This window comes from Canis lupus, chromosome 13, assembly GCF_048164855.1.
Source record: "Canis lupus baileyi chromosome 13, mCanLup2.hap1, whole genome shotgun sequence".
In the NCBI taxonomy this organism is placed as follows: Eukaryota; Metazoa; Chordata; class Mammalia; order Carnivora; family Canidae; genus Canis; species Canis lupus.
This window is the reverse complement of record NC_132850.1, coordinates 20,661,502-20,686,558: the sequence shown is the minus strand read 5'-3', so window position 1 is coordinate 20,686,558 and position 25,057 is coordinate 20,661,502. Positions and strand designations below refer to the sequence as shown.

At 34.7% G+C, this 25,057-nt stretch overlaps 1 protein-coding gene across 9 annotated transcripts in view; it reads left to right on the top strand.

Annotated features, from left to right (window-relative positions):
- Positions 1-25,057, top strand: part of OSBPL8 (oxysterol binding protein like 8) — a 147,349-nt gene that overhangs the window by 43,797 nt on the left and 78,495 nt on the right. For 3 of the 9 annotated variants that reach the window (XM_072772843.1, XM_072772847.1, XM_072772845.1), the window contains exons 2-4: positions 13,791-13,829; positions 19,628-19,664; positions 22,061-22,143. The exons of 1 other annotated variant lie outside the window; for it this stretch is intronic. Coding sequence is in view for 3 of the 8 variants with exons in the window: in XM_072772840.1 (XP_072628941.1) it covers positions 13,791-13,829; positions 19,628-19,664 (76 nt within the window). In the remaining 5 variants the exon portion in view is untranslated. Of the gene's footprint in view, positions 1-13,790; positions 13,830-19,627; positions 19,665-22,060; positions 22,144-25,057 lie in introns of those variants that run through there. 5 more of the 9 variants (XM_072772840.1, XM_072772839.1, XM_072772842.1 and 2 more) reach the window with 4 other exon arrangements.

Here is a 25,057-nt window from a genome sequence, read left to right as displayed (position 1 = left end):
AAGAGGCAAAGCTAAATGGGAGAATTAATTGCTTATGGGGTTTTTTTTCTAAGGGACAAATGAATTAGAAAGATTAAGGTATATTGCAAAGTAGTGTTATTTACAGGAATAATAATTTATGAGTCAGAGAGAGACCAAAATTGTAGAAAGTTTTGAGTACCAGACCCAGGATTTTAAACTTGATTGTGTAAGTCATGGTATGTCATTGAGTATTTTATGTAGATAGATGAATCTGGAAGCAAGATATAAAATGATTAGGAAGAGTAAAAGATATTAAGAGAGTATTATAGTGGTCTGGATGTAAGGTTGTGAAAGCTTGGACTCAGTATGACTATTAGTGTCCATTGATTTAATATTCTTCTGGAACGCCTGGGTGGCTCAGTGGTTGAGAGACTGCTTTTGGCTCAGGGTGTGATCCCGCAGTCCCAGGATCGAGTCCTTCTTTGGGCTCTCTGCATGGAGCTTGCTTCTCCCTCTTCCTGTGTCTCTGCCTCTCTCTCTCACTCTCTGTCTCTCATGAATAAATAAATAAATTCTTTAAAAAAAATAATATTCTTTTTCCATAGAGGATTACTTTTTCTATTCCTCTTTTAAGTAGGCTCCACACCCAATGTGGAGCCCAACCTGGGGCTTGAAGTCATGACCCTGAGATCAAGACCTAAGCTGAAATCAAAAGTCAGACATTTAACTTGACAAAGCCACCCACACAACCCTACTTTCTCGATTTTTAAAAAATTCTTTGACTCATTCGTCATTCTACTTGTGTATAGTTCAATTTTTGTGGTAGTTTTGTCTTAAGCAGTAAATACTGAAAAATATGGATTGAATCTCTGTACCTGGAACTAATCTATTTTAGGACACAAATATATATTTAATATGTGTCTTTTGATATTTTGTAAAAGTCCAGAACTTAGATTTAGAAATTAACCACTAAGAAAAGCTTGAGTTAAATTTTTATTAATAGATTGAGGTAGACTATATGAAATATTTTTTTAGATTAAAAAAGTTGAATGTTTTTTACCTTAAGGAAAGTCATTATATCTTTTGAATATCTTATATATTATTTCTGTTGCCAGAAGAAACTTTCTTTATAAGTCTATTACAGGTAAAAATCTTTTGTTGTATTAAAAATGTTTTATATAAATGACTTTTCAGAAAAGAATACAGTTTTTAAAATAAGTATGAATCTTCTCACTTGAGGTAATCTTTCTTAAGATGCTAATGTAAATTGGGTACTTCGAATCAAGGATTTCTGAAATGGAAGGAATGCAAAGATGATTTAGTTCAGTAATTCTTAGAATGTAATAAATGAATATCTTCCTAATGGGCCTAGAGATTATCCAACTTCCCGAAACTTTTCTTTTTACACACTTAAACTAGATGAGTTTTTCAGGATTACTGTGCTTTGGTATTCATAAAGTAAAGTTGGTATGTTATTAGACTTTACTGAGAGCTTTAAATCCTAATCTAAGAACTGTGACTACTATATATAATATTTGGCAACATTGTATAGCTTGTATATTTGGGCATGCAAGTTAATGGAATTGCCCCAGTGTTTGGTAGCATCAAGTATTATTTTGAGTGGATCAGAGTTTTAAATGTTGGAATTCTTCTTCCTTTTATAAATATTATTAGCTTAACTTCGTTGTTATGGATTTGATTAGTTTTGTGTTCTTAGTGATAATTTTGTTAGCAACAGTATTTTAGTATACAAATTTCCTAATAATTGGTCTTTGAGACATGTATGCGTTCAAGTCTAATTATAAATTATCCATATGCTAATTTCTTATCATTCCAAAATATTCTTGTATAATGGCACTTTTTTGTTCTTATTAGATACTCCCTCCATGGAAAGCAGGAATGGATGGAGAAGGACTGTGAAGTCTCTTGTCTAATCTATAATAAATGGACCTCAGAGTTTGAGGGTCACCAAATTTGGCACATTCTCTTATCTAATATTTGTCCTTTAAGACCAGCTTGTTATGTGTTTTGCAAATGTTTAAATACTTGAGAGAGGCTGTTCTCTTTTCTTTCCCTTTAACAAAGGGGGAAGAAGGAAATTAAAGCCTTTTGAAAATGTCCAAGTCCTTTGACTACTTTTCATCCTTCACTTTTGTAGGAAACTTAGAGATCATTTATTTAGTCTAATGATTTACCTAATGTAAGAATTCTATCTATAGTATCCCCCAGCAGCTCATCATCCAGACTCTGAATTGAACATATGATAGATAACATAGAGTGTCAAAGACCGCTTAAATCATTATGTTTGAACTTGAAAAGGCTTCTCTGTTAAATTTCACTGTTGTCATTAGACTAGTTTCCTATTGCCGCTGTAACAAGTTAACAGAAATTTGGTAGCTTAAACCACAAATTTATTATCTTATAGTTCTGGATATAAGAAATCTAAAAGCAAGATGATGTGTTCCTTCTGGAGCCTCTGAGAGGAGAACTTATTTCCTTATCAGTGTTTAAAAGTTGCATTCATGCATTAGCTTATGTCCTTTTACTCCTCCCATCACCTCTTTTCTGGTCACATCTTCCACTGCTCATTTTGATCTTCTTGCCTCCCTCTTTTAAAGACACTGGGGATTATGTTGGGCCCTCTCATGTGCTTCAGGATAACTGCCCTATCTCAAGGTCCTTAACTTAATCACATCTGCAAACTCCCTTTTACCATGCGAGGTAACATTCACAGGACCAGGATGGGAGGCCATTCTTCTGCCTACCGTAGTCATAGTAATAACCCCTGGTGCATCCCAGTCTAGGGGAGTGGGCCCTACAGCTGGGTGATCCAGTATTTGGTCTAGTGGAACATCTTAACCTGCGGAAGTGCCAGTTAGATTGAGGTCCTCAGTTGTGTAAATTCTTAGGTTGCAGAGATCTTCTTACATAAAGTATTAACTAGGAATTTTAGTCACCAATTTGTTACCTACATACTGATTCTGTCATATTAAAGTAGCTCTAATAGCTGCTTGGTAACTCTAAGAATTTATATTTTAATCACATTTAAGAATGATGTTATCTTTCTTGAGCTTTTTATTATGGAAAATTTCAAATGTGTTTTTCAAAAGATGGACTAGTGTAGTGAATCATCATGTACCTGTCACTTGCCTTCAGCAATTATCAGTTCAGGTCGGTCTTCTATTATCTGCAGTCCTACCTTCTTATCCCATTTTTTTTTTTTTTTGTAGATATTTCAGTCAATATCTCTAAAATATTAAGATTTTTCTTTAAACTTGAACCATAAATACCATTAGTATCCTAAAAATGAGTAATTCTTTTGTCAATGCTTAAACTTCCCTGATTGTCTTATAAATATTAATTTTGTAATCTTTGTTGGCCTTGGTTGATAAGTCATTGAGGTCTTTTTAATCTTTTAAATCTGTCTTGCATCTGTTTTTAATTTTTTCTTTTCAGTTTATTGAAGTGAATAAATAAAGTAGTTTGTCTTGTAGAATTTCTCATCATCTGGATTTTCCCCCATGGTGATTATTTAGTATGTTCCTTAGTCACTTATGTTTCTTGCAAGTTGATCATTAGAGTTAGAGGCTTGCTCAGATTCAGGTTCAATTTTTTTTGACAAGTATACTTCATTGAGAGTGTTGGGTATTATTATTAGGAGGCATATAATATCTGTCTGCCTTCTTGTGATAATAGCAGCCATTGATGATCATAGCCTAGATATGTTAATTTACTAAGGGTTATATAAATTAATATCCTAACTAGCTTACAAAAATGAGGGCTGGAGAGAATAACTGTGACTAGTTGTGAAAGCTTCCTTTTACCAAAACTAACCTGCCTATATTTTGTCTTCTAGACCATTAATCTTTTTGCATTTTACAACTTTACTGAACTTTCTACTAAAGGGAGACATTTTTTAAAAGGATAAAACAATTTTACAAGTATATCTTATATACTTTATCTTCTTTAACTTATGAATATTACAAGTTAATAGTACTTAAATAAATATTTGTAATGTTTGAATTTCCCAAGTGGGAAAATATCACTTAGTTATTTCGTATCGTATGGGTACTTAGATTCTGTCTTATTGTAGCTTCTTTTTTTGACTTGTTAAATGTTCTTATTAGAAACTTGAATAATATAATGTAAAAAATTTGCAGATATATAACAAACTCTAATAAACTCTAAAAGAGATGGAAAAAGAGTTAGTTTTGAAAAAGAAAAATAGCCAGTGATTTACACAGTACATCAGCACAGTACTTCTAAGCCAGAAATATTTTGTATTTCCATTATGCTTGCAGAGCTTTTCCAAGTATGTTTACAGGACTATGTAATTCCTCAAGACCCTTTCAGAGAGTCTGTGAGGTAAAAAAAAAATTTTTTAATAGTAATATAATGGTATTTGATGTTATTTGCCCTTTTTCTCATTCTTTCATGAGTGTACAGTGTACTTTTCCAGAGACTGTATGAAATGATGATGTCGGTCTGCTGGCTAATAAGAGTATGTGCTGTGTTTTCAAGTTTTCTTAGCTTAATTTTTTTCCTAAGCAGTGTTTTTTTACTCAAAATTTATTTATTTATTTATTTATTTATTTATTTATTTTTAAAGATTTTCTTTATTTATTCATAGAGATGCAGAGAGAGAGAGAGAGAGGCAGAGACACAGGCAGAGGGAGAAGCAGGCTCCATGCAGAGAGCCCGACGTGGGACTCGATCCAGGGTCTCCAGGATCATGCCCTGGGCTGCAGGCGGCGCTAAACCGCTGCGCCACCGGGGCTGCCCTCAAAATTTATTTTTTAGAATAGTTTTGGCATAGAGAAAAGTTATAGAGTTCCCATGTACTTTGCACTCAATTTTCCTTTACTAACTAATTTATGGTATATTTGATATAATTAATGAATCTAGGTTGATACATTTTTAACTAAAGTCCATACTTGATTCAGATTTCTTTAGTTTTTACATATTGTCCTTTTCTATTCAGAATCCCATATGGAATAGCACATTACATTTAGTAGTCATGTCTCCTTCGGGTCCTTTTGGCTATGATTTCCTTGTTTCTGATGAGCTTGACAATTTTGCGGAGTACTGGTTAGATATTTTGCACAATGTCCCTCAATTGAAATTTGTCTGTTTTTCTCTGATTAGACTGGTCCTTATGGGTTTGGGGAGGAGACCACAAAGGTGAAATGCCATTTTGTCACATCATTGTCAAAGGTATATACTATTAACCTGACTTGTCATTTCCGATGTTGACTTTAACCACCTGGCTGAGATAGTGAATTTCCATTTTTAATTTACAATAGGGCAAATATCAGTAGGTATAATCCACTTTAAATAGCAGCTCTTTGGAGTCTTCAGTAATTTCTGGGATAGTGAAGGGATCTGGAGACCAAAAGTTTGCAAATTCCTCAATGAAGCCATTATCAACTAACATTTTAAGGAAGAATAATTTACAACTTCCTAATATGAAAAGAGGGATCCAGAAAGTGATGGAGATGGAGGCAGGGTAAAAAGAAGAAGTGATAGGGCCTTCCCTTCAGGAATGAGGGAGTGATGATCAAGATAAAACTTTATTACAAAATTGTACCTAGCATTATTATGATCTGTATCTTTCAAGGAGTTTTTGTTTTTATTTTGTTTCTGTTTTCATTTTGACATTTACAGATACTAGTTGAATGCATACTTATTTTGTCTTTGCGAGTTATAATATTTTGTCTGATTCACATCATCTGCAAATAATAGTTTATTTCTTTCCAATCCTTATACAGTTAGGCCTGTGGTTTTGTGTATGTATGTCTGCAGGTGAGAGTTGGTGAAGTGTTAATGGCCTTTTTTATTTTTCTAGAAATTCATCCATTTTGTGTAATTTTCAAAAATTTTTAAGATTTATTATTTTGTTGGTTTGTAGAATCCATCATGTCCTCTTTAGGGCTCTCCTGTTTGGGGGATGTGGCACTTTTGCTTCTCTTTTATCTCTCATGTTTTCCATCTTTTCAGTATCCCCTCTTATTGAATTCCTTCATCACTCTTCCTGCTATTTTATTTGTCTTGCTGTTCAAACCTGCTATATACTTTGTTTAATCATAATATTTTATACCCAGTATTATTGTTTTCATTCATTCATGTGAATGTTTGGTCATACTTCATTTTTTACAGTAGTCTCTCATACCTTTTTGAGCATATTTATTATGGTTATTTTAAGTTTTCAGTGGGTTTGGCTCACTAATTTTCTCTCTAGCTGAGATGCTTCACTTTATTTTATTTCATAGTATTTGGACTCCTTAGGATATTTATTATTATTATTATTATTATTATTATTTTAATTTTTATTTATTTATGATAGTCACACAGATAGAGAGAGAGGCAGAGACACAGGTAGAGGGAGAAGCAGGCTCCATGCACCGGGAGCCCGACGTGGGACTTGATCCCAGGTCTCCAGGATCGCGCCCTGGGCCAAAGGCAGGCACCAAACTGCTGCGCCACCCAGGGATCCCAGGATATTAATTATTTTTATGAGTTTATGCTTCCTTGTAAATAATATTCTTTTGGGAATATTAATTGCTTTGTCTGATTGATACTGTCCTAAGAATGGAAAGAGCCTGGAGACTCTTTTGGTTTGATAAAGGGAATATATGTCTTAGAGAAGAGAATCTCTTGTTAAAATCATTGCTTCATCATTTTTCATTTGTTCTCCAACCAATATATTCTGTTTCTTAGAGAACTTTTCTGTATATCTTCTCTGGGCATAGCTCACAGCCACAAGCTGCCTCCCTAGTTGTAATCACTTAGTTCATTTGGGGACAAGGGTAGTGAGAGATAGGGGTCAACCTCTTTGCCTGTGCTTATAGTTTTTTGCATACCACAACTGGACACACGTGCAGTCCTAATTCTAATTTATTTATTTATTTTTAAGTAGTGGAGCCCGACATGAGGCTTGAACTCACAAACCTGAGTTCAAGACCTAAGCTGAGATCAAGGTTGGATGTTTAACCTACTGAGCCACCTACAGTTTAAAAATAAAGTGTTTAGAACTGTGTTTAATGTTTTCTAGTTGGTAATAAATCATGTTCTATCCTGGTAGTGAAGACAGGATGGGCAATGATCTGTCCAGTATTACTGAGAAAAAAGGGCACAGAAAGATGACTTACAACTTTCCCTCTTACCCTTACCCCTTTCCTCCATGTGTGGGTGGTACTGTACTGTCTTTCTGATCTAAGGTTGCTTGCTATCCATCCAACTTTAAGGGTAGGTTCAGAGACAGTATTAGTTATTTCACTAGCAAATAACTCAGTTTTCATTTGTATAAGAAATCAGTAACTTTCTTTTTGGCTTTGCATTCTCTATATGTAGAATGACTGAGGTGGTGGCAGAAAGAACAGTAGGACTGTTTAACAGTTCATTCCTATTAAGATATGTGGCAGCTGTGACATGCCCATAGTGTAAAAATCAAAAGTAGAACTCACATAACTCCCAAGTAAATAGATTGCCATTTATTCAATAGAAAGCTATTTGTTTTGCTAAAGTAGACTTGAGGAAAACTGCCTTCAAAATTTTGTTATTTAATATCCATATAAAAGTATAGATTGAAGATTTTTCAAGAACATTTTTACTTGCTGTTTCTCTTAAGCCTTAAGACATGCAGGTGCTTTTATAAGCAGAATACCATTAAAGCCACTGCTCTACGCTTAACTCTATTTAAAAAAAAAAAAAAAAGATTTTATTCATTTATTTGAGAGAGAGCATGAGTCTACAACCAGGGGGAAGGGTAGAGGGAGAAGCAGACTCACTTCTGAGCAGGGAGCCCATGTAGGGCTCTTTCCCAGAACCCCAGGATCATGACCTGAGCCAAAGGCAGACTCTTAACCGACTGAGCCACCCAGGCACCCCTCTACATTTAACTCTTAATTAAGATTATGTCCATTAAGAATCTTAAATTTCTTCTTGTTTTTGTAGAAAATAAAGTGAAAGTCCATCAAACCTCAGATTAGAATGTGAAGGATTAGAATTTTAGCATGTTAGAGATACATGAAGATAAAATTTAATTATAGGTTCAAGAAAATTTCCACTTGTTCGGCTATTTAAGAGAGCAATTAAGGGATTTTTATCCAGACCTCTGATCACCTTAGTAGGTTTTCATTAACTTAAGACTACTTCACAAGTCACCTTATTAAGTTTAATATAGTGAAAACAACAGCAATGGTGCAAAAAAAAAAAAAATGCATGAGAGGGGAAATGAATTTGCGTGTGTGGATACACATAAAGTTTAATTATACTTTTGGTCAAACATCTATTGAGTTTAGAAAATTAACCTACCTTCACAGAGCACATTTATGCACATGGTACCTTGTACTTGGTTTTAGTTCTCACAGGCATTATTGTTTGCTGCTTAGGGTAATTGGTAGAAAGTAAAACTACAAGAAATGAATAGCAACTAACATTTGATAAATTTCTGTCAAATGCTAGAAGCTATTTCAGGTGCTTTGCATGTAAACTTACGTAATTTTCTAACAAACCTATGAGATAGTATTACAACCCTCATTTACTAGCAGAGAATACAGTTAAGTGTCTCAGGGTCATATAGCTAGTAAGTGGCAGAACTGGGATACATTTTGGCTCCGTAGGCCAAGCTTTAATTATTTTTCTATACTGCATCTCAACCAAGTTACAATCAGAATATACAGGTTGGAATTTTTTTTTTTTAAGATTTTGTTTATTTATTCATGACAGGCAGAGAGATAGATAGGCAGAGACACAGGCAGAGGGAGAAGCAGGCTCCATGTAGGGAACCTGATGTGGGACTCGATCCTGGGTCTCCAGGATCACACCCCATGCCGAAGGCAGTGCTAAACCGCTAAGCCCCTGGGGCTGCCCTGGAATTTTTGTTTTTAAGGTAATGTCAAACCTCTGAATTTTTTCTTATTTTTTTTTTTGGAGCCAAGAAACAACCTGTTTAGTGTTGTGATTTGGGAAAGTGATCTTGGCAGAATTATGGAATATTGCAGGGACAACTAGCTGAACATTGTAGAGCTATCTCTGAGGGGTCTTGAAAAAGTCCATTGCTCAGGTTGTAGGTACCCCTGTTCAATTGAATTAGAATGTGAGAGGGTGAGATACAGACATCAGTACTTTTTAAAAGTCTTCTTGATAATTTTAATGCACAGCCAAAGTTGAGAACTATAGAAATAGAGGCAGTTAGCCCAGGGAACAAGTTAGCGTGGAGTTGTGTAATCTAAGTAGAAGAAAATTAACACCCATAGGGTGGTGTTAGCTGATCAGAAAATACGTCCCTTTTGGGTTTTGCTTTTTTTCTCTAGATTTTTAGAATTTGCACTTTGCATTTTTGGGTTACTTTATTAGTATATAGAGAAAAAAACTCTTATTTTTGCAAACTTACTATATGTTCTGATCTTGGCTCTGTGTCTCATACACTTTCTCATTAATCTCCTCCAATGTACTGGGGGGAAGATATTACTCTGTTTCTGAAGAAACTGAGACTCTGAAGGAATTAGTAATTTTTCTAAGATCACATAGCTAATCAGCGGTCCATGTTAGGATTTAAATACACTCATACTTTGTTATTCTTGTCATTGAATGTAAAGGCTAGTGTTTTTATATTATAAATTGATCTATGTCATACCCAGCCTTTTAAAAATTTTATGTGCATTACCTAATATATGTATACTTTGAAAAGTATGTGATACGTGATCTATTGTATTTAACTCAAACCTTGTTCTCCTTTAACTAATTTTGATTTTTCTATCTCGGGTGAATATTTTGGCATTTAGGCAGTATATAGTTGCTGAGACATGAAGTACAGTTGCTAATTGCAGTTTTATGTGTGGTAGATATAATTATGAGTCATGGAAGTTGACGCTTCCATAATATTATTAGCAGTCTTTCTTGTGGCTTGATACTTAACAACATAATATGCTAATCAGTAATTTGTCAGAAATAGAACTCTAGAAGGAAAGAAATTATTTGTTATACAGTCCTATGTCTTAATTCAGATCCTAGGCATGATTCAATATAGAATGTGGGCTTATATATCTATGTAAGGAATTGGCTAAAATGAAATTCCAAATAAACTTTTATTTCAGACTGAAAAGCAAAGTTATTTAAGTAGGTCATAAGATTAAGCATCATACACTGAAATATTGATGTATATGAGCTGTCTCCTATAATCAGTTGTCATATCTAACCTGGCATGATTGTGATGTGATTACATGGTTTCTGTTGTGGTTATCAAGTGACTAAGGATGGTTAGGTCAGATATAGAGGAGAATATTGATGAATCCAAAGGCCGAGGTCATGTGGATTTAGTTCTTTTAATGGATAGTTCACTTTTTTCTTATTTCATAACCACATACCTCACCAGCTGTCTCACCAGGTGTATTAACCATAGTTACAGCTGACATAATCGATTTTGAACTTCCCTTGTATATGAAGTCCTTGATGGAGGAAGTTGTTTTCATCATGCCAAGAGACCACCATTACCAGAAGCTCCATTATGAAAAACAGGTGGTGAATCTGTAACAGTGTTATTTATGAAGGACAAAATTATTTAAGAAAAAAGGGAATTTCTAACAAAGGAATTTTGGCATATGATAGTCAGAGACTAATAGTGGAAGAAAATATGAATACACTTTACATTCATTCTAGAGAATGTCAGAATACAGGGGCTGTTGCTATTTTCTGGGAATACTATGGAAGTCTTCTGGTGAAGTTACTTTATTTTTTTTTAGACTAGGGGGTGGGGCAGAGGGAGAGAAAGAATCTTAAGCAGGCTCCACACCCAGTGTGGAGCCCACTGTGGAGCCCACGTAGGGCTCCATCTCAGGACCCTGAAATGATCTGAGCCGAAATCAAGAGTCAGACACTTAACTGACTGAGCCTCCCAAGCGCCCCTGTTGAAGGTACTTTTGAACAGAATCCTAAAGGATAAGAGCCAGTGTGGAGCTTGCAGCTCTGTTAGTCGTCTATAATGGTTAGGCTGTACGTGTTGAGGTTGGGGGGAAGGTGAGTTGGGGTTGAGTTTTTCACTTCCTCAGAAAGGAACATGATGGTGCAGTGCAAGGGCACTGTCCGTGGAACTGTTCCACATGGAACTCTGTGGGCAATCCCCTACAGTTCTGCCTGAGAAGAGATGAATGCAGTGACAACACATGTAGTATCCCTCTGTGATACCTGGTGTGGGAGGCCAGGAAATCCCTCACCAAAGATGTGATTTTTTATCTGAGATAAGAAGGAGTGCAGCAGGAGGATGATTGGGAGACCTTTAAGAAGCTGGAGCTCAGAAGAGTTAAGGTGGACAACTAATTTGAGGAGTTGTTAGTGAATAGAGCCCGTTTAAAAGTTAAGTCAACGGAATCATCTGGGGAAAACATGTTGAATGGATACAAAAGATATTCTAGGATGCAACCTGGGGGGCAGAGGCAGAAGGGGAAGAGGGGAGCCAAGCAAGGAGAAGGGAATAAGGGAGAGAAAATAGCTTGGAAATTGGGGAAGGAGAAAGAGTTTTGAGAAAAGGAGTGATCAGTGGTGGCAAATCCTAAAGAGTGGTCGGTTAGGTTGAGCTGGGGAGAGGTAAGTTTGGCTAGACTTGAAATGTTTTATAGTGTAGGCACTTACGGCTAATTTACATTTAAATTAAATAAATCCAACTCCTCAGGTTTCACTAGCCACATTTCAATAATTTAACAGCTATGCGTAGCTAGTAGCTGCTGTATTGGATAGTATAGATATACACCATTTCCATCATCACAGGGAGTTCTATTTGATAGCACTGTACTAGACCATTGTAAAATTAGGGAAAAGTTAAATAAAAATTCATTTTTTTACTTATTTGTGATAGCAATAGAGAAAATACTATGAGATGACTAATTATGTATTACCAGAGAACTGATGTTAGGAAATCAGAGTTTTAGCTTGAACTGTGGTAGCAGAATTGGCAATTTGACTTGAGCCTTCAAGGTCAGGGAACTTTCAAGCTATTGAACAGGGAAGCAAAAACAAAGGGAAAAAATTGCAGCTCACTGAGCATAATCAATTTTACTAGACAGAGAATTAAGGTAAGTGGAATTTTAGAGTTGCAAAGCTATCTTATGGGGCATCAGAACACCTCTGTGGCATGAATGCTGTAGACAGTCAATGCTGTAGACTATTTATTTATTTTTATTTTTTATTTTATTTTTATGATAGGCACACAGTGAGAGAGAGAGAGAGAGAGGCAGAGACACAGGCAGAGGGAGAAGCAGGCTCCATGCACCGGGAGCCCGATGTGGGATTCGATCCCAGGTCTCCAGGATCGCGCCCTGGGCCAAAGGCAGGCACTAAACCGCTGCGCCACCCAGGGATCCCTGCTGTAGACAATTTAAATGTTAGGATTTGGGGCTTATTTTCTAAAGAATGGGTACTATCAAATGTTTTTAAGTGGAGGAGTAAAATGGTGAATGTGATAGTTTATGGAATTAACTTGATAAATTAAGATGTTGGTTTTTTTCTTAGTCTTTGTCATTTGTTGCACTACTAAGTAATTATGCCGTATGTCTACATACTGCTTTTTAAAAAGCCTATAAAGTACACTCACGTAAATCATTATTAAGCCTCAAAATTATTCTGGAAAATTGTAACATTTATAATTATGTATTCAGAAGAAAATCTCAGAGTTCAGTAATATGCTAATGATGGGGCCAGCTTGAAGAATTGAGTAATATTGGGTAGATTGGAGATAACTTACCTTAATGTCACATAAATTACTATACAGTACATATAGTCTCCAATCTTGTTGGCGTAGGGACCATGTCTTTATGTTTTTGAATTCCAGTACCTAGCGTAGTAAATGAATGAATGAGATGCGACTGACTTAGTGCAGGGACATCTATTGAAAGGGAGATGAGAAATGAGGTGATGTGAATCTGGCCTAGGTAATAGTATTAATGGGAATTGAAAGAAAGGTCCAGATATGAGGTAGACATTGTCTAAGTAAAAATCATCTAAACTTAATGACTTCTTGAGATGTTGGGGGTGGGGGAAGAGTCTCAGATGACTCGAGGGTTTAGGTCTCAGTGAAAATAAGATGCTACTGTTTAAAAACTCCAGCAAATTGGCATGGAAACTGGTTACTGAGGGAAACTACAGAGTGCTGTTTTTGACTTAAAGATGCTTTTCTAAAACCAGCTTAGAGCCAGCCCTTCCTTTGTTTATAGACTTTTAGAACCAGAAGTTAATTTGCCGTAATGTCTGAACCATGCAAGTGGCAATGTTTTGGGGTGAAGTTTTAGAGATAGGGTGGATCTAAAGGAGAAGCTTGGAAGTCATCTGAATAAAGTTCATAGATAAGATTTGAGCATGAGCACAGTCTGCAGGGAAGGAGCAGGTAGAGAAAAACAAGTAGTTGAGGGCTGAACATTGCTTGTGGCCATTCACTTACTAGAAGAGAAGACAAAGTGGAGCCAGGAAAACAGGAGAAGGGAAGCCAGAGGAGTCGAGTACTTTAGAAACAGAGGAGAAAGTTTACGTAGGGAAATGGCTGATAGAATTAAATACATGCAGGGAGGATAAGAACTGTGAAGAAGCCTCAGACTATGCCCGAGACAACTTCACAGACTGGCAGATTGATGGGAACTTCTCCTCAGAGGTTTTTGTGTTGTTGTTGTTTTAAAGAATTGAGTTTCCAGTGTAAACATATTATTGCCTTTTTTTTTTTTTTTTGCTACTTCTTAAAAGATTAATGCACCACTTAATTCATTTGATACACTGTGGTGCTCTCTAAATTCAGATTCAAGTGTTTGACATTAAATCACTCCTGAGAAAATTTATTTTTTTTTTAGATCTTGCCATATTCAGAAGTTGCTGAAGTTCAAGAGACAGTGAGTAATATATAGTGCTATGTTTGAAATGTTAACATTTTTGTATTTTTTCAGGATTTTGAGTTGGATTCCTAAAATATATTTTGACTCTATTTTATCATAGATGGTTATGTCATTATACTAAGTAACATAGATTGAAAAGATCACTTTAAAAATTTACATTTTTTCCAAAATGTAAATAGATTTTTTTTTTTTTACTGTAAAAATCATGCATACCAGTGGGGGCATATTAAACAATACAGAAGAATGTAATAAATAAAATTCTACCTTCTAGAGGCAACCACTTTTAATAGTCTGGTGGCCTCTTTACTAAGTTTGTTCATGTGTATTTGTCTTACATATGAAATTTTATAAAAGTAGAGTCATACAAACTTTTATAACCTATTTTTAAAAGTCAATGTATAATGAACAATGAATAAAAAATCTTTAATGGCTACATAGTATTTAATTATATGAATATTATTTAATAGTAGATTGTTATTTTAGATTACTGTAAATGATGTGATAAATATCTGTGGATGCCTCTTTTAATATTTTGGATGATCACCTTAGTATACATTCCTAGAAGTACATTTGCTGGATCAAAAGTCTGATTAGGTTATTTTAAAATAACTGCCTGGCAGGCCAGTTAATATTCTCTATCCAACAGTGATAAGCTCTAGTTCCTAGAAAAATATTTCCGTAAAATATCTCCTGTAAAACTCAGGGATAAAATGTACACAATGTGTGCTTTGCAGTTGATGCAGGAATATGAAAAGTTCAGTTGAGTATAGAGAGAGGACTCCTGTAGAAAGAACAAACAAATCTCAACTATGTTTTAGATCTTTTCACTAAAGACTACTACTCTGAGGGCCAAAGATAACACTAAAGAGAGTGCTCCTGGGATGTTTTATATAATCTTCCTTCCAAATTGTGGCTTCTGAGAGCCAGCTGCAGAAGGATTGATTCTATGAGTACAACTTGATCAACTTTTGTGGGGGGAAGAGGTGCAACTTGCTTGAAACTTTATTTTCAAATTGTATCAATGCTTAATAAGCTTTTTGTACTTTGGCTTAAGCTCAAAAGATGACTTAAATCAATATGTATGTAAAAGGGAGGTGCTGTGCTTAAGGCAATGGAATCAAGCTATAACTCTTATGAGATGGTTTCTGTGTTATAAGGTGGCCATCTGTCCTGAGTTGCTTGGGCCTAAGGGGTTTCCCAGGATATAGGGTGTGATTATGAATTTCTACCTATTCCTTTATACTTCTGAAAGATGGCAAGTTTTATGCTAATTTTAGATAGCACGGCAAATATTTAGAAGTACATTAAGTAAAGTCCCATTTTTGCATAATGCTCTTTTCCTGAGATTTGTAGACTAAAATCAGTAAAGATTTAAGCTATACTTCCTGCTTTTAGTTAAAGTAGTTGATAGTATACTAATTAATAACAAATAGAAAAACTCTAGGTGTGTTACTATTATTTTACCATTTTCAGCCCATACTTTCTGCCAAAATAGAGAAACTGTTTATACGATAAAGAAATTGTTGAAATGACGTTGTGGACGTCGTTGAAGGGATAATGATAAATATGATGTTATTCAATTAGAGGTAATGTTTGCATCATATCCTTAATGGTCTTCTTTGAATAAGCTGAGGAAAATTTCCTGGATTCTTTGAGTTTCTACTAGTATTTTGGTTCTCTAACAAAAGCCAAAAAGAGTTGACTAGCTTTTTATTTTTATTTTTATTTTTATTTTTTTTTCTTTTTTTTTTATTTATTTACTTATGATAGTCACACAGAGAGAGAGAGGCAGAGACACAGGCAGAGGGAGAAGCAGGCTGCATGCACCGGGAGCCTGATATGGGATTCGATCCCGGGTCTCCAGGATCGCGCCCTGGGCCAAAGGCAGGCGCCAAACGGCTGCGCCACCCAGGGATCCCCTAGCTTTTTATTTTTTTAAATATCTAAGATACTTGTGTAGATATTTCACATCAATAATTTTACATTGTCTTTATTCATGTGTTGTACAAGATAGAACTGTGCCAAGTAGGCCCAGGTCCTAAAAGCAATAAACGTAAGTAGTGTAGTGTATGCGATCTAACAGGCACACAAGACTTCAGTGATATAAGTTACTTAGTAAAATTAATATGTAATCTTCAGTTATCCCTGTCCCATTCCCCATTGGCATCACTTACAGGCAGCTCTGGGAGGATCATTTCACTTGGATCCCAGTTTAATGCCTTTGTATCCACAATTTTCTGGGGAAGGTTTCTGAAATCTTACTTCTTGTTATATTTCCACTTTCACTGGAGTGTTTCAGCTTAATTCTTAGTTCTGCTGTTCCATTATAATGTCTGTTTTCTGGTGCCTGTTCTTTTATTCTGTTGCATTTTTTGGTCTCTTGTGATTAGCTGTTCAGGTTCATATACCCTAACTCTCACACATATCATAATTTATACTGTTTCTTACAAACCTGAACCTTTCTCTGTACAAGTTTATAGATCCAGTTGCCTACTTGACATTTTGACTTGGATGTCTAGTAGATATTTCAAATCTAACCTGTCTCAAACTTAACACTTCTATTTTTCTTTCAATAAATTAACCTCCTCAATATCCTTTCCATCTCAGACAATGACAGTTCCATGCTCAGACCCCAACACTTAACATCATTTTGATTTTTCTTTAAAATAAATAAACTTCATATTTCGTCTGTTTGGAAATCCTGCTGGTGCTACCTTCAAAATATATTCAGAACTCAACTATTTCCTCTCCCCCTCACCTCTTACCTTGGTCCAAGTCTCCTTCATTTCTCCCCCTACGTTATTACAGTAACTTCTGACTGGTTATACTCCTGTCCCTCTAGTCCATTCTCCACTCAGCATCCAGAATAATCCTGTTAAAACGTTTTCAGATTATGTCACTCCTTTTCTCAGAAATCCAGTGGCACCCCATCTCATTCAGAATAAAGCCAAAATCCTGACTAGGTCCTACACATTCTGGCACCCATTTATTTATTTCTTTGACTTCATTTCCTACTACTTTACTATTTGTGTTGTATTCCAGCCTCTCTGGACTTTTTACTGTCCTCCAAGCCCTCCAGACTTGCTTCCATCCCAATCCACCACTCTATACATGTTCCTCCCTTTGCCTAGAATATTCTTCCCCTTTATGTCCTTATAATAAATTCCCTCATTTTATTCAGTCAGTTCTGTAGTGAAGCCTTCTTAGGTCACCCTATCTTAAATTATAACTCCCTCTTCCTTAACATTTTATAAAACCTCGTTCTCTGCTGATTTTTTCCTTAGTAACTATACTATATAATATGCAACAAATTTTTACTTGTTTAGTATGTTATTTTTCATTTCTCCCACTGGAACATAATACCACAAAGGACAAAATTGTTATCTTTTTTTGTTCACTCCTATATCCCTTGGTGCCTAAAATGATACCTGTCTATATAATAGGTATTCATAAATATTTGGTTGGATGGATGAATGATAGGAATAGACAGTGTTTGTTTTGATTCTTTATTATCTCAATATGAAAAAATTAGTCTAATAGAATCAGATTTATATGATAAATATACTTAAGATAATGTTGAAGCATAATTTGAAACAAATATCAGAAGTTACTGTATATGGTAGAGATTGTTTTCTGGGAGCAAACAGGCAAGAAGTACAGCTGCAAAGAAGTTGACATAATGCTGTTAATTAACAAAATTTGAGAATTATGTACAATGAAAGTGAACTTAATTATTTACTCTAAATAGAAGATCAACTAGAAAGCCTTCATAAATGACTGGCCTTGTGAAATTAAATAGTCCCAACTATGCATATATGGTTAGAACCATTGCTCTCCTTCAAGAAATTCAGATTTTCTGGTAGATCTAGGAAAATTAGTAATTATTCATATCAATACAGAAAGATTTTTAGAGAATGTCTGTCAAATATTTGTCAAGTTGACCATGGTTGACTCTGTCATTTTCCTAACTTCTTTTCTGTTTTCCAGTATCATACTAGTTATTTATTGGTATATAACAAATCATCTGAAAATTAAGTGGTATAAAACAGCAAGCATTTATTATTTTATAATTTCTCTGGGTCAAGAATTCAAGAACAGTTTACTAGGTGTCCCTGGTTCAAAAATCTCTCATGTGGTTGTATTCAAGCCACTTGGGGGCAGGGGGGTTTGCTGCAGTCTCATCCAAAAGCTTGACTGGGTAGATGGGAGGGCAAGAAGACCCAAGGCAGGAGATATGTTTACCCAACAAACTCAAGTGATGCTTGTTGCCAGACATCATTCCTTCACTTCATGGGCCCGTCTACAAGACTGCCTCAGGACTCTGTAGTTGACTTTTCCCAGGGTGATGTAAGAGCTAGCAAGGGGCTATAAATAAGATGCAGGTCATAGTCTTTACAGTCTAATCTTGGAAGTGACGTTGATTCACTTCTGCTATATTCTATTCATTAGAAGTGATTCAGTGAGCCCAGAATATGCTCAAAGAAAAGGGATTATACACGAAGACAGGGGGATCCCTGGGGCCTTCATAGGGATTTCCTACCACAAATACTTTAATCTTTTCCCGCATGCTTGCTCGTTGTGGTAATATGGCCATCAGTAATAAGGACTTAAACACAATTAGTTCTTTGTCATTACAGCTGTATTTTTTTTAGTTTATCTTTGAAGCTGAATTCAGTTTATAGAATAATGGGCAACTATGGAAAAATGACTAGAGCCAAATGCCATAAAGGAATTAGAATACAATTTCAAGCATTAAGGAAGCAACAGGGCCAAGATTTTTTCCCTAGGAGGCAAAGCAAACAACTGCTACCTTTCTTTTTGGTCACAGATATTTAAGATTCCTTCATTCAATAATATAATCAGTGGGAATTTTAAATTTTTGTTGTTACTTCAGTTTTAATGTTGCTGTACTTGGTATTTGAAATGAAGGAAAGCTGAGGATTCTGTTTCTACCAAAGGAAATCAAAACACTTGTCTATAGGCAACGTTTAGCATAATGTTGTATGTTAAAATAGTAACTGGACAAAAGGTCAGTAGTCTTATTTCTTTGTGTTGATTTCAAGATCTTCATTTCAGGATTAGATCTTCCTTCTTAAAGACCAGTAGCTCCACGTGATAACACTCCATATTAAGTGGGTCTTAAGAAAATTTTATCTGACAATAAAATTTATCATTCTAACCCATATTGCTCTGTTTTTTTTTTTTGCCATTTGAGAAAAAAAATTGTTCTACTTTGTTGATGTCTTTGTAAAAGCTCTTTGCACAATGCTTGGCATATAATAAGCACTCAGTAAATGTTCCTTTCTTTTTATAGACTGAATTTCTATGTAGTGTTAAGTGCTTTCATGGCATGCATAACTAATATTTAATAGTGCATGGGTGTTATAGATTTATAACCATTTAAATTTAAAGAATGAACAACTTTGGGCTGTCCCTTACATTTCTAAATAATTTTACCACTCCTAACCCATATCTTGAGTTTAAATTGAAAGTAATTTTTGACTTGAACAATTTTTAAAACAAAAATACTTAGTTGATTTCATTCTGGTCTTTCCGCCTTTATTTTCCAAAACTTAAATATTTGATAATGCTTAAGCCAAGATCTTTTTATGTGTGGCAGAGGATAGTCCTTGTGAACTATGATTACTAAGATTGTTGTGCATGTGCTTTCTACTTATAAACTAATGCTTATTTTCCTTGTCCTTTTGTTTCACTGCTGCTTCAATCCTGATGCATTTTGCTTCTTCCTGGTTTGGATTGTATTTGTTTGCTGCTCAATTACCCTGCATTTAAAGCTTCTTGGTGATAGCAAAGATGTCCTTGGGCCATCAAGTAAGTAGCCAAAGTTTGAATGGCATATTTGGAGTTATAATGTTTTGCTGTATAATTATAAAAGGCATATGTTATTTCTCTATTGATTATTAAGTCTTTTTCTTTTCTTTCCAGGCACTGAAATACTAAGTAAAGAATATAAATGGTCTTTCAGTGCCCATCTGAGATTGGTAGTGTTTGGATATTTACTTCTTGATTGTCTAAAGGTGGATTATTTACTTAGCCAACTAACTAATTCATAATTCAAGACCTCTTCATAGCATTCCTTTCTACAATTATCATAAAGCATAGATCAGACTTCTTTGAGACTGGACATGGTACAAGAAATTCACTGCCATTTGAAAATGAGAAATACTGTTTTGGGCGCCCCCCCCCATCTTTACATAATAAATAGGTTTCAAGGGATCCCTGGGTGGCGCAGCGGTTTGGCGCCTGCCTTTGGCCCAGGGCGCAATCCTGGAGACCCGGGATCGAATCCCACGTCGGGCTCCCGGTGCATGGGGCCTGCTTCTCCCTCTGCCTGTGTCTCTGCCTCTCTCTCTCTCTCTCTCTCTCTCTGTGTGTGTGACTATCATTAAATAAATAAATAAATAAATAAATAAATAAATAAATAAATAAATAAATAAATAAATAAATAAATATGTTTCATAACCAAATTATCTATTTGTACTTTGGAGATTTCATAGTGAAACATGTTTCATCTTAGAGATTTAGAAAATATACCCATTAAATTTATGTCTGGAGAAAAAAGGTGTTTTTTACCAGACATTGCTAGCTTTGAGGAGCGATATACAATGAGTACAACATGTGCCCTGCCCTTAAGGATCACTATAGTTTAGCAGGGTTTTTATAGCCATTACTAGATAATTTCAGAGCATTATTAGAGAGGCAACTTTTGTATGAAAAATCATGGAATTACTGAGGTGAAAGGAACCTCAGATATTATCTAATTAAGTATTAACTTTGTAGATAAAGAGCCTGAAGCTAAGAATTTAAATGACTAAGGAGTTAGAATTGGTTACTAGCCCAGTGTGTTCTCTCCATTTTAAAACATCAATGAAATCATCAGTTTGCTGATTTAAAATCTAACCAAATAATCAAAATATTATTGTGTCATAGATCAGACAAAGATTTAAACTTTATTGAAGAGCAATGCAGAAATTATATTGATGTAGAAAGTTTTAGTATTTATTCCTTAAACAGTTTATATGACCTCTGCAAGTCAGCTCACTGCGCTGGAGCTCTTTTTTTTACCCCCCCCCCCCCCCCCCATTGGTTAAACAAAGGGACTGAGCAAGATAATGGGAAGCATTCTTCTAGTTGTAAAATTCTTTGGTATGGATTTGTTGTTATTTGTCTCTAATACTGATTATAGTATGTATGTGATTTTTTCAAAAATTGAGACAACTCAATATGCAAAAATTCTTTTTAAAGGGGCACCTGACAGCTTCAGTCAGTAGAGCATATGTAGTTCTTGATTTTGGAGTTGTAAGTTCGAGCCTTGTGTTGGGTATAGAGATTACTTAAAAGTAAAAATAAAATCTTTTTGACAAAATCCTTTTTAAAGTTCTTAATTGCAACAATTCACAGTATTTTAAATATATTGTTTACTATACAACCAGCATTATTAGAATCATAGAAATTTTAAAAGCTGAAAAAGTGTACAGATATCAAAACATTTTTATGTTTTCTTGTCAGCCTTACTTGCGATACCTGGCAGATATTTTCAGTGGATTTAGCAATTACTTTAGTTACCTCATATTTTTAGATGTTGACTCAGACAAACTGATTGGTGATGCTGAACTGACAAATAGAATAGAATTTTTTTTAAGGTTTTATTTATTTATTTATTCATTTAAATAGAGAGGCAGAGACACAGGCAGAGGGAGAAGCAGGCTCCCCACAGAGAGCCTAACGCAGGATTTGATCCCAGGACCCTGGGATCATGACCTGAGCCAAAGGTAGACACTCAACCACTGAGCCACCCAGGTGCCCCTAGAATTGAATTTTTAATGCCAATTACAATGGTTCTGTTGTACAAATTGGATTTCATAAATGGAGATCTTTAATTTCTACTTGGAATAGAAGAGATTTATTGTGGTTACATATTTCCTGCATACACAACTAAGAAAATGTGATTTTATATTAGAGATGAGTTTATATTGTACTCTACCAACTATTAAAAGGCTGAAGCTATATAATTACTAGAGATCACATATCTTTTAGAGTGAAAAGTGATTTCATTAATAGTGGGATCTGTACTGAATGAGAAAAAACTATAATGATACATACAAACATATTTAAATTCTTTAAATTTACACCGTTCTTTAAATTCTTAAAAGGGGAGTCTTAGGATTTATTTAGAGATTATTTATGATTTTAATCCTTTATTTTAGCTTTCTTAGATTAAGGGCAAATACCACACTATGAAGCTTGGAAAATTCTTCATATTTTTCTGTTGATGAGTTGACTTCACAAAGTAAGATGGTAGTTATAGAATCATATTCTCCTTAGAAGTTACAATTGGTATGTTAATATTAATTATTCCAGCATGTTTAGTTTCTCCTGTACTTAAGATAATACAATATGAATAGCTTAACGTTATTTCCACTATAAAGTAGAACCAGAAGAGGGCACTGTGATGCTGTCTGTAATAGGTGAGGCAATTGTGTCAGAAACTACGCTGGAGTCCTGCAGTGATTGATTTGTCAAAAATCTACCTAGTCATTTAGCACGTGTTTATTGTCATTTTTAGGCCAATACAGATAAAAAGGTGAATGCCCTTGAGCTTACATTCAAATAGTCTAAGATTGTACAAGTGATGTAAGACATCAAAATGATTCTTATATTAGACAGATCCTCTTGTCTGTATAGTTGTTAATGTTTGTGAATGGGGTAAGAGAATAAATAGGAAAACATTCTAAATGTTTTCTAAATATAGTTACTCTATTGCTATTTCTATAAACTCCCTCATTTCAAGATTATCAGAATCATAAATAGTAAGGAGTTAGAAAGAGATGAGTAGAACTAAATTTACACTTTGCAGACTATTTCCTTCTTTATATAGTGAAGTTATTCAAGATAGAGAGATACCTGTATCTTAGTGATGGAATACTGAAGTATACTTTAATGTACTAGTTGTTCTTATCATAATGGTTTTTAAATTAGCCTAAAATGCCTCATACTACAAAAGAATATATGTGGCATATGTAAATCCTAAAGCATAATCATCCAGTGAGTATGTATTGAAGCTACCACTTCAGAACTTGAATCTTTAGAATCCCTCATGTTCGAATATGTGCTTTTTCTCTCCTCTATCCCTGTGTATGCCTCTAAGAGGTGATGATAAGTTTGTATTTTTTGTCTTTTGCTTTTTTAAAAAATTATTTTTTGATATTTTAAAATTCCATATGTGTCACCAAGTTTTGCTTAGTTAATTTTATGACTGATATCATGCTATGTGTCATATTTTAGGACTTGTTTTTTGTAGCTAATATTATATTTTCAAGATTCAACCATGTTTTGGGGTATAGTTATAGATCGATCCTTTTCAGTGCTGTATGCTATTCTACGTGTATATCACAATCTATCTTATTTTCAGTTGATGAATATTTAAGTTGTTTTGATTTTGCTCTTATGAACGTTCTTATTTTCTCTTGGTAAATGCATATGAGTATTATTTCTAGGTATAAAGCTAAAAGGGAAATTGTTGGGTCCATAGGGTATGCTGAAATTCAGTTTTAATAAGGTAGTTCTATGTTGTTTTCTTTTTTTTTCTATGTTGTTTTCAAAGTACTTATATCAGTTTATTCTCCAGCAGCAGTGCATAAAATGTCTCATTGTTTCCCATCCTTATCAGCATTTGCTCTTATCAGACTAATTTTTGTCAGTTTTACTGAGTTTAAAATATTTGTTTCATTGTGATCTTGAATTGTGTTTTTCTGTATCTTTTCATATATATATTGGCCTTTTTCATTTTCTTCTACGAACTCAATATTCAAGCCTACCCTTCCCTCCCCCAAATTTTTCTTTTTCTTTAACTGAAAATGTTTTGTATTAAGATACAATTTACATACAAATTTATATTAGTTTCAGTTATATAATGATGATTCAATATTTGTATGTTTTGCAAAATGATCACCACAGTAAATCTCATTAACATCCACCATCATACATAGATACAGAATTTTTTTCTTATGATGAGAGCTTCTAGATTTATCTTCTTAGCAACCTTCAAATATGCAGTATAGTATTAACTATAATTACCATGCTGTATGTCACATTCACATCACTTATTTATTCTATAATTGAAAGTTTGTAACCTTTAATTCCCTTTGCCCATTTTGCCTACTCACTAACCCCCCACCTCTGGCAAGCACCAGTCTGTTCTCTGTATCTGTGAACGTGGTTTTTGGACTTGGAACATATGTATTTGTCTTTCTCTGTTAGACTTAATTTACTTAGCATGGTGCCCTCAGAGTCCACCCATGTTACAAATGGCAAATTTCATTCTTTATGGCTGAGTAATATTCCATTCATTTGTCAGTGGACACTTGGCTATGGTAAATAATAACATGCTGTGGTGAACATAGGGGTGCATATATCTTTTCAAATTTGCGTTTTCACTTTCTTCAGAAAAATATGCTGAAGTTGAATTGCTGGATTATATGTTTCTATTTTTGACTTTCCTAGAATCCTCCATACTGTTTCCATAGTGGCTACAATAATTTACATTCCCACCAACTGTGCATAGGTAGTCAGGTTTCTCCATATCTTTGCCAACACTTGTTATTTCCTTTCTTTTTTGATAATAGTTGTTCTGATAGGTGTGAGAGGAAAGCTTATTATGGTTTTGATTTGTATTTCCTTGGTGATTAGTGGTGTTTAGCATCTTTTCATGTACCTGTTAGCCATTATTTCTTTGGAAAAGTGTTTATTCAGACCTCCTGACCATTTTTAAGTCAAATTGTTTTTTGTTGATGAGTTATACGAGCTCTTGGTGTATTTTGGACATTAACTCCTTATCAGTTATATGACTTGCAAATATTTTCTCCCTTTAGTAGGTTGCTGGTTTCCTTTGCAGTGCAGAAGCTTTTTGGTTTGATGTAGTCCTGTTGTTTATTTTTTGCTTTTGTTGCCTCCGCTTTTGGTGTCAGATCCAAAAAACCATCAACAAATCTTATGTCAAGGATCTTGCTACCTGTGTTTTCTTTTAGGAGTTTTAAGGCTTCAGGTCTTATATTCAAGTCTTTGATCTGTTTTGAGTTAATTTTTGAAGATGATGTAAGATAGTGCTCCAGTTTCATTCTTTTGCATGTGGCTGTCCAGTTTCCCCAGCACCATTTATTGAAGAGACAACCCTTTTCCCCATTATACATTCTTGGCTTCTTTGT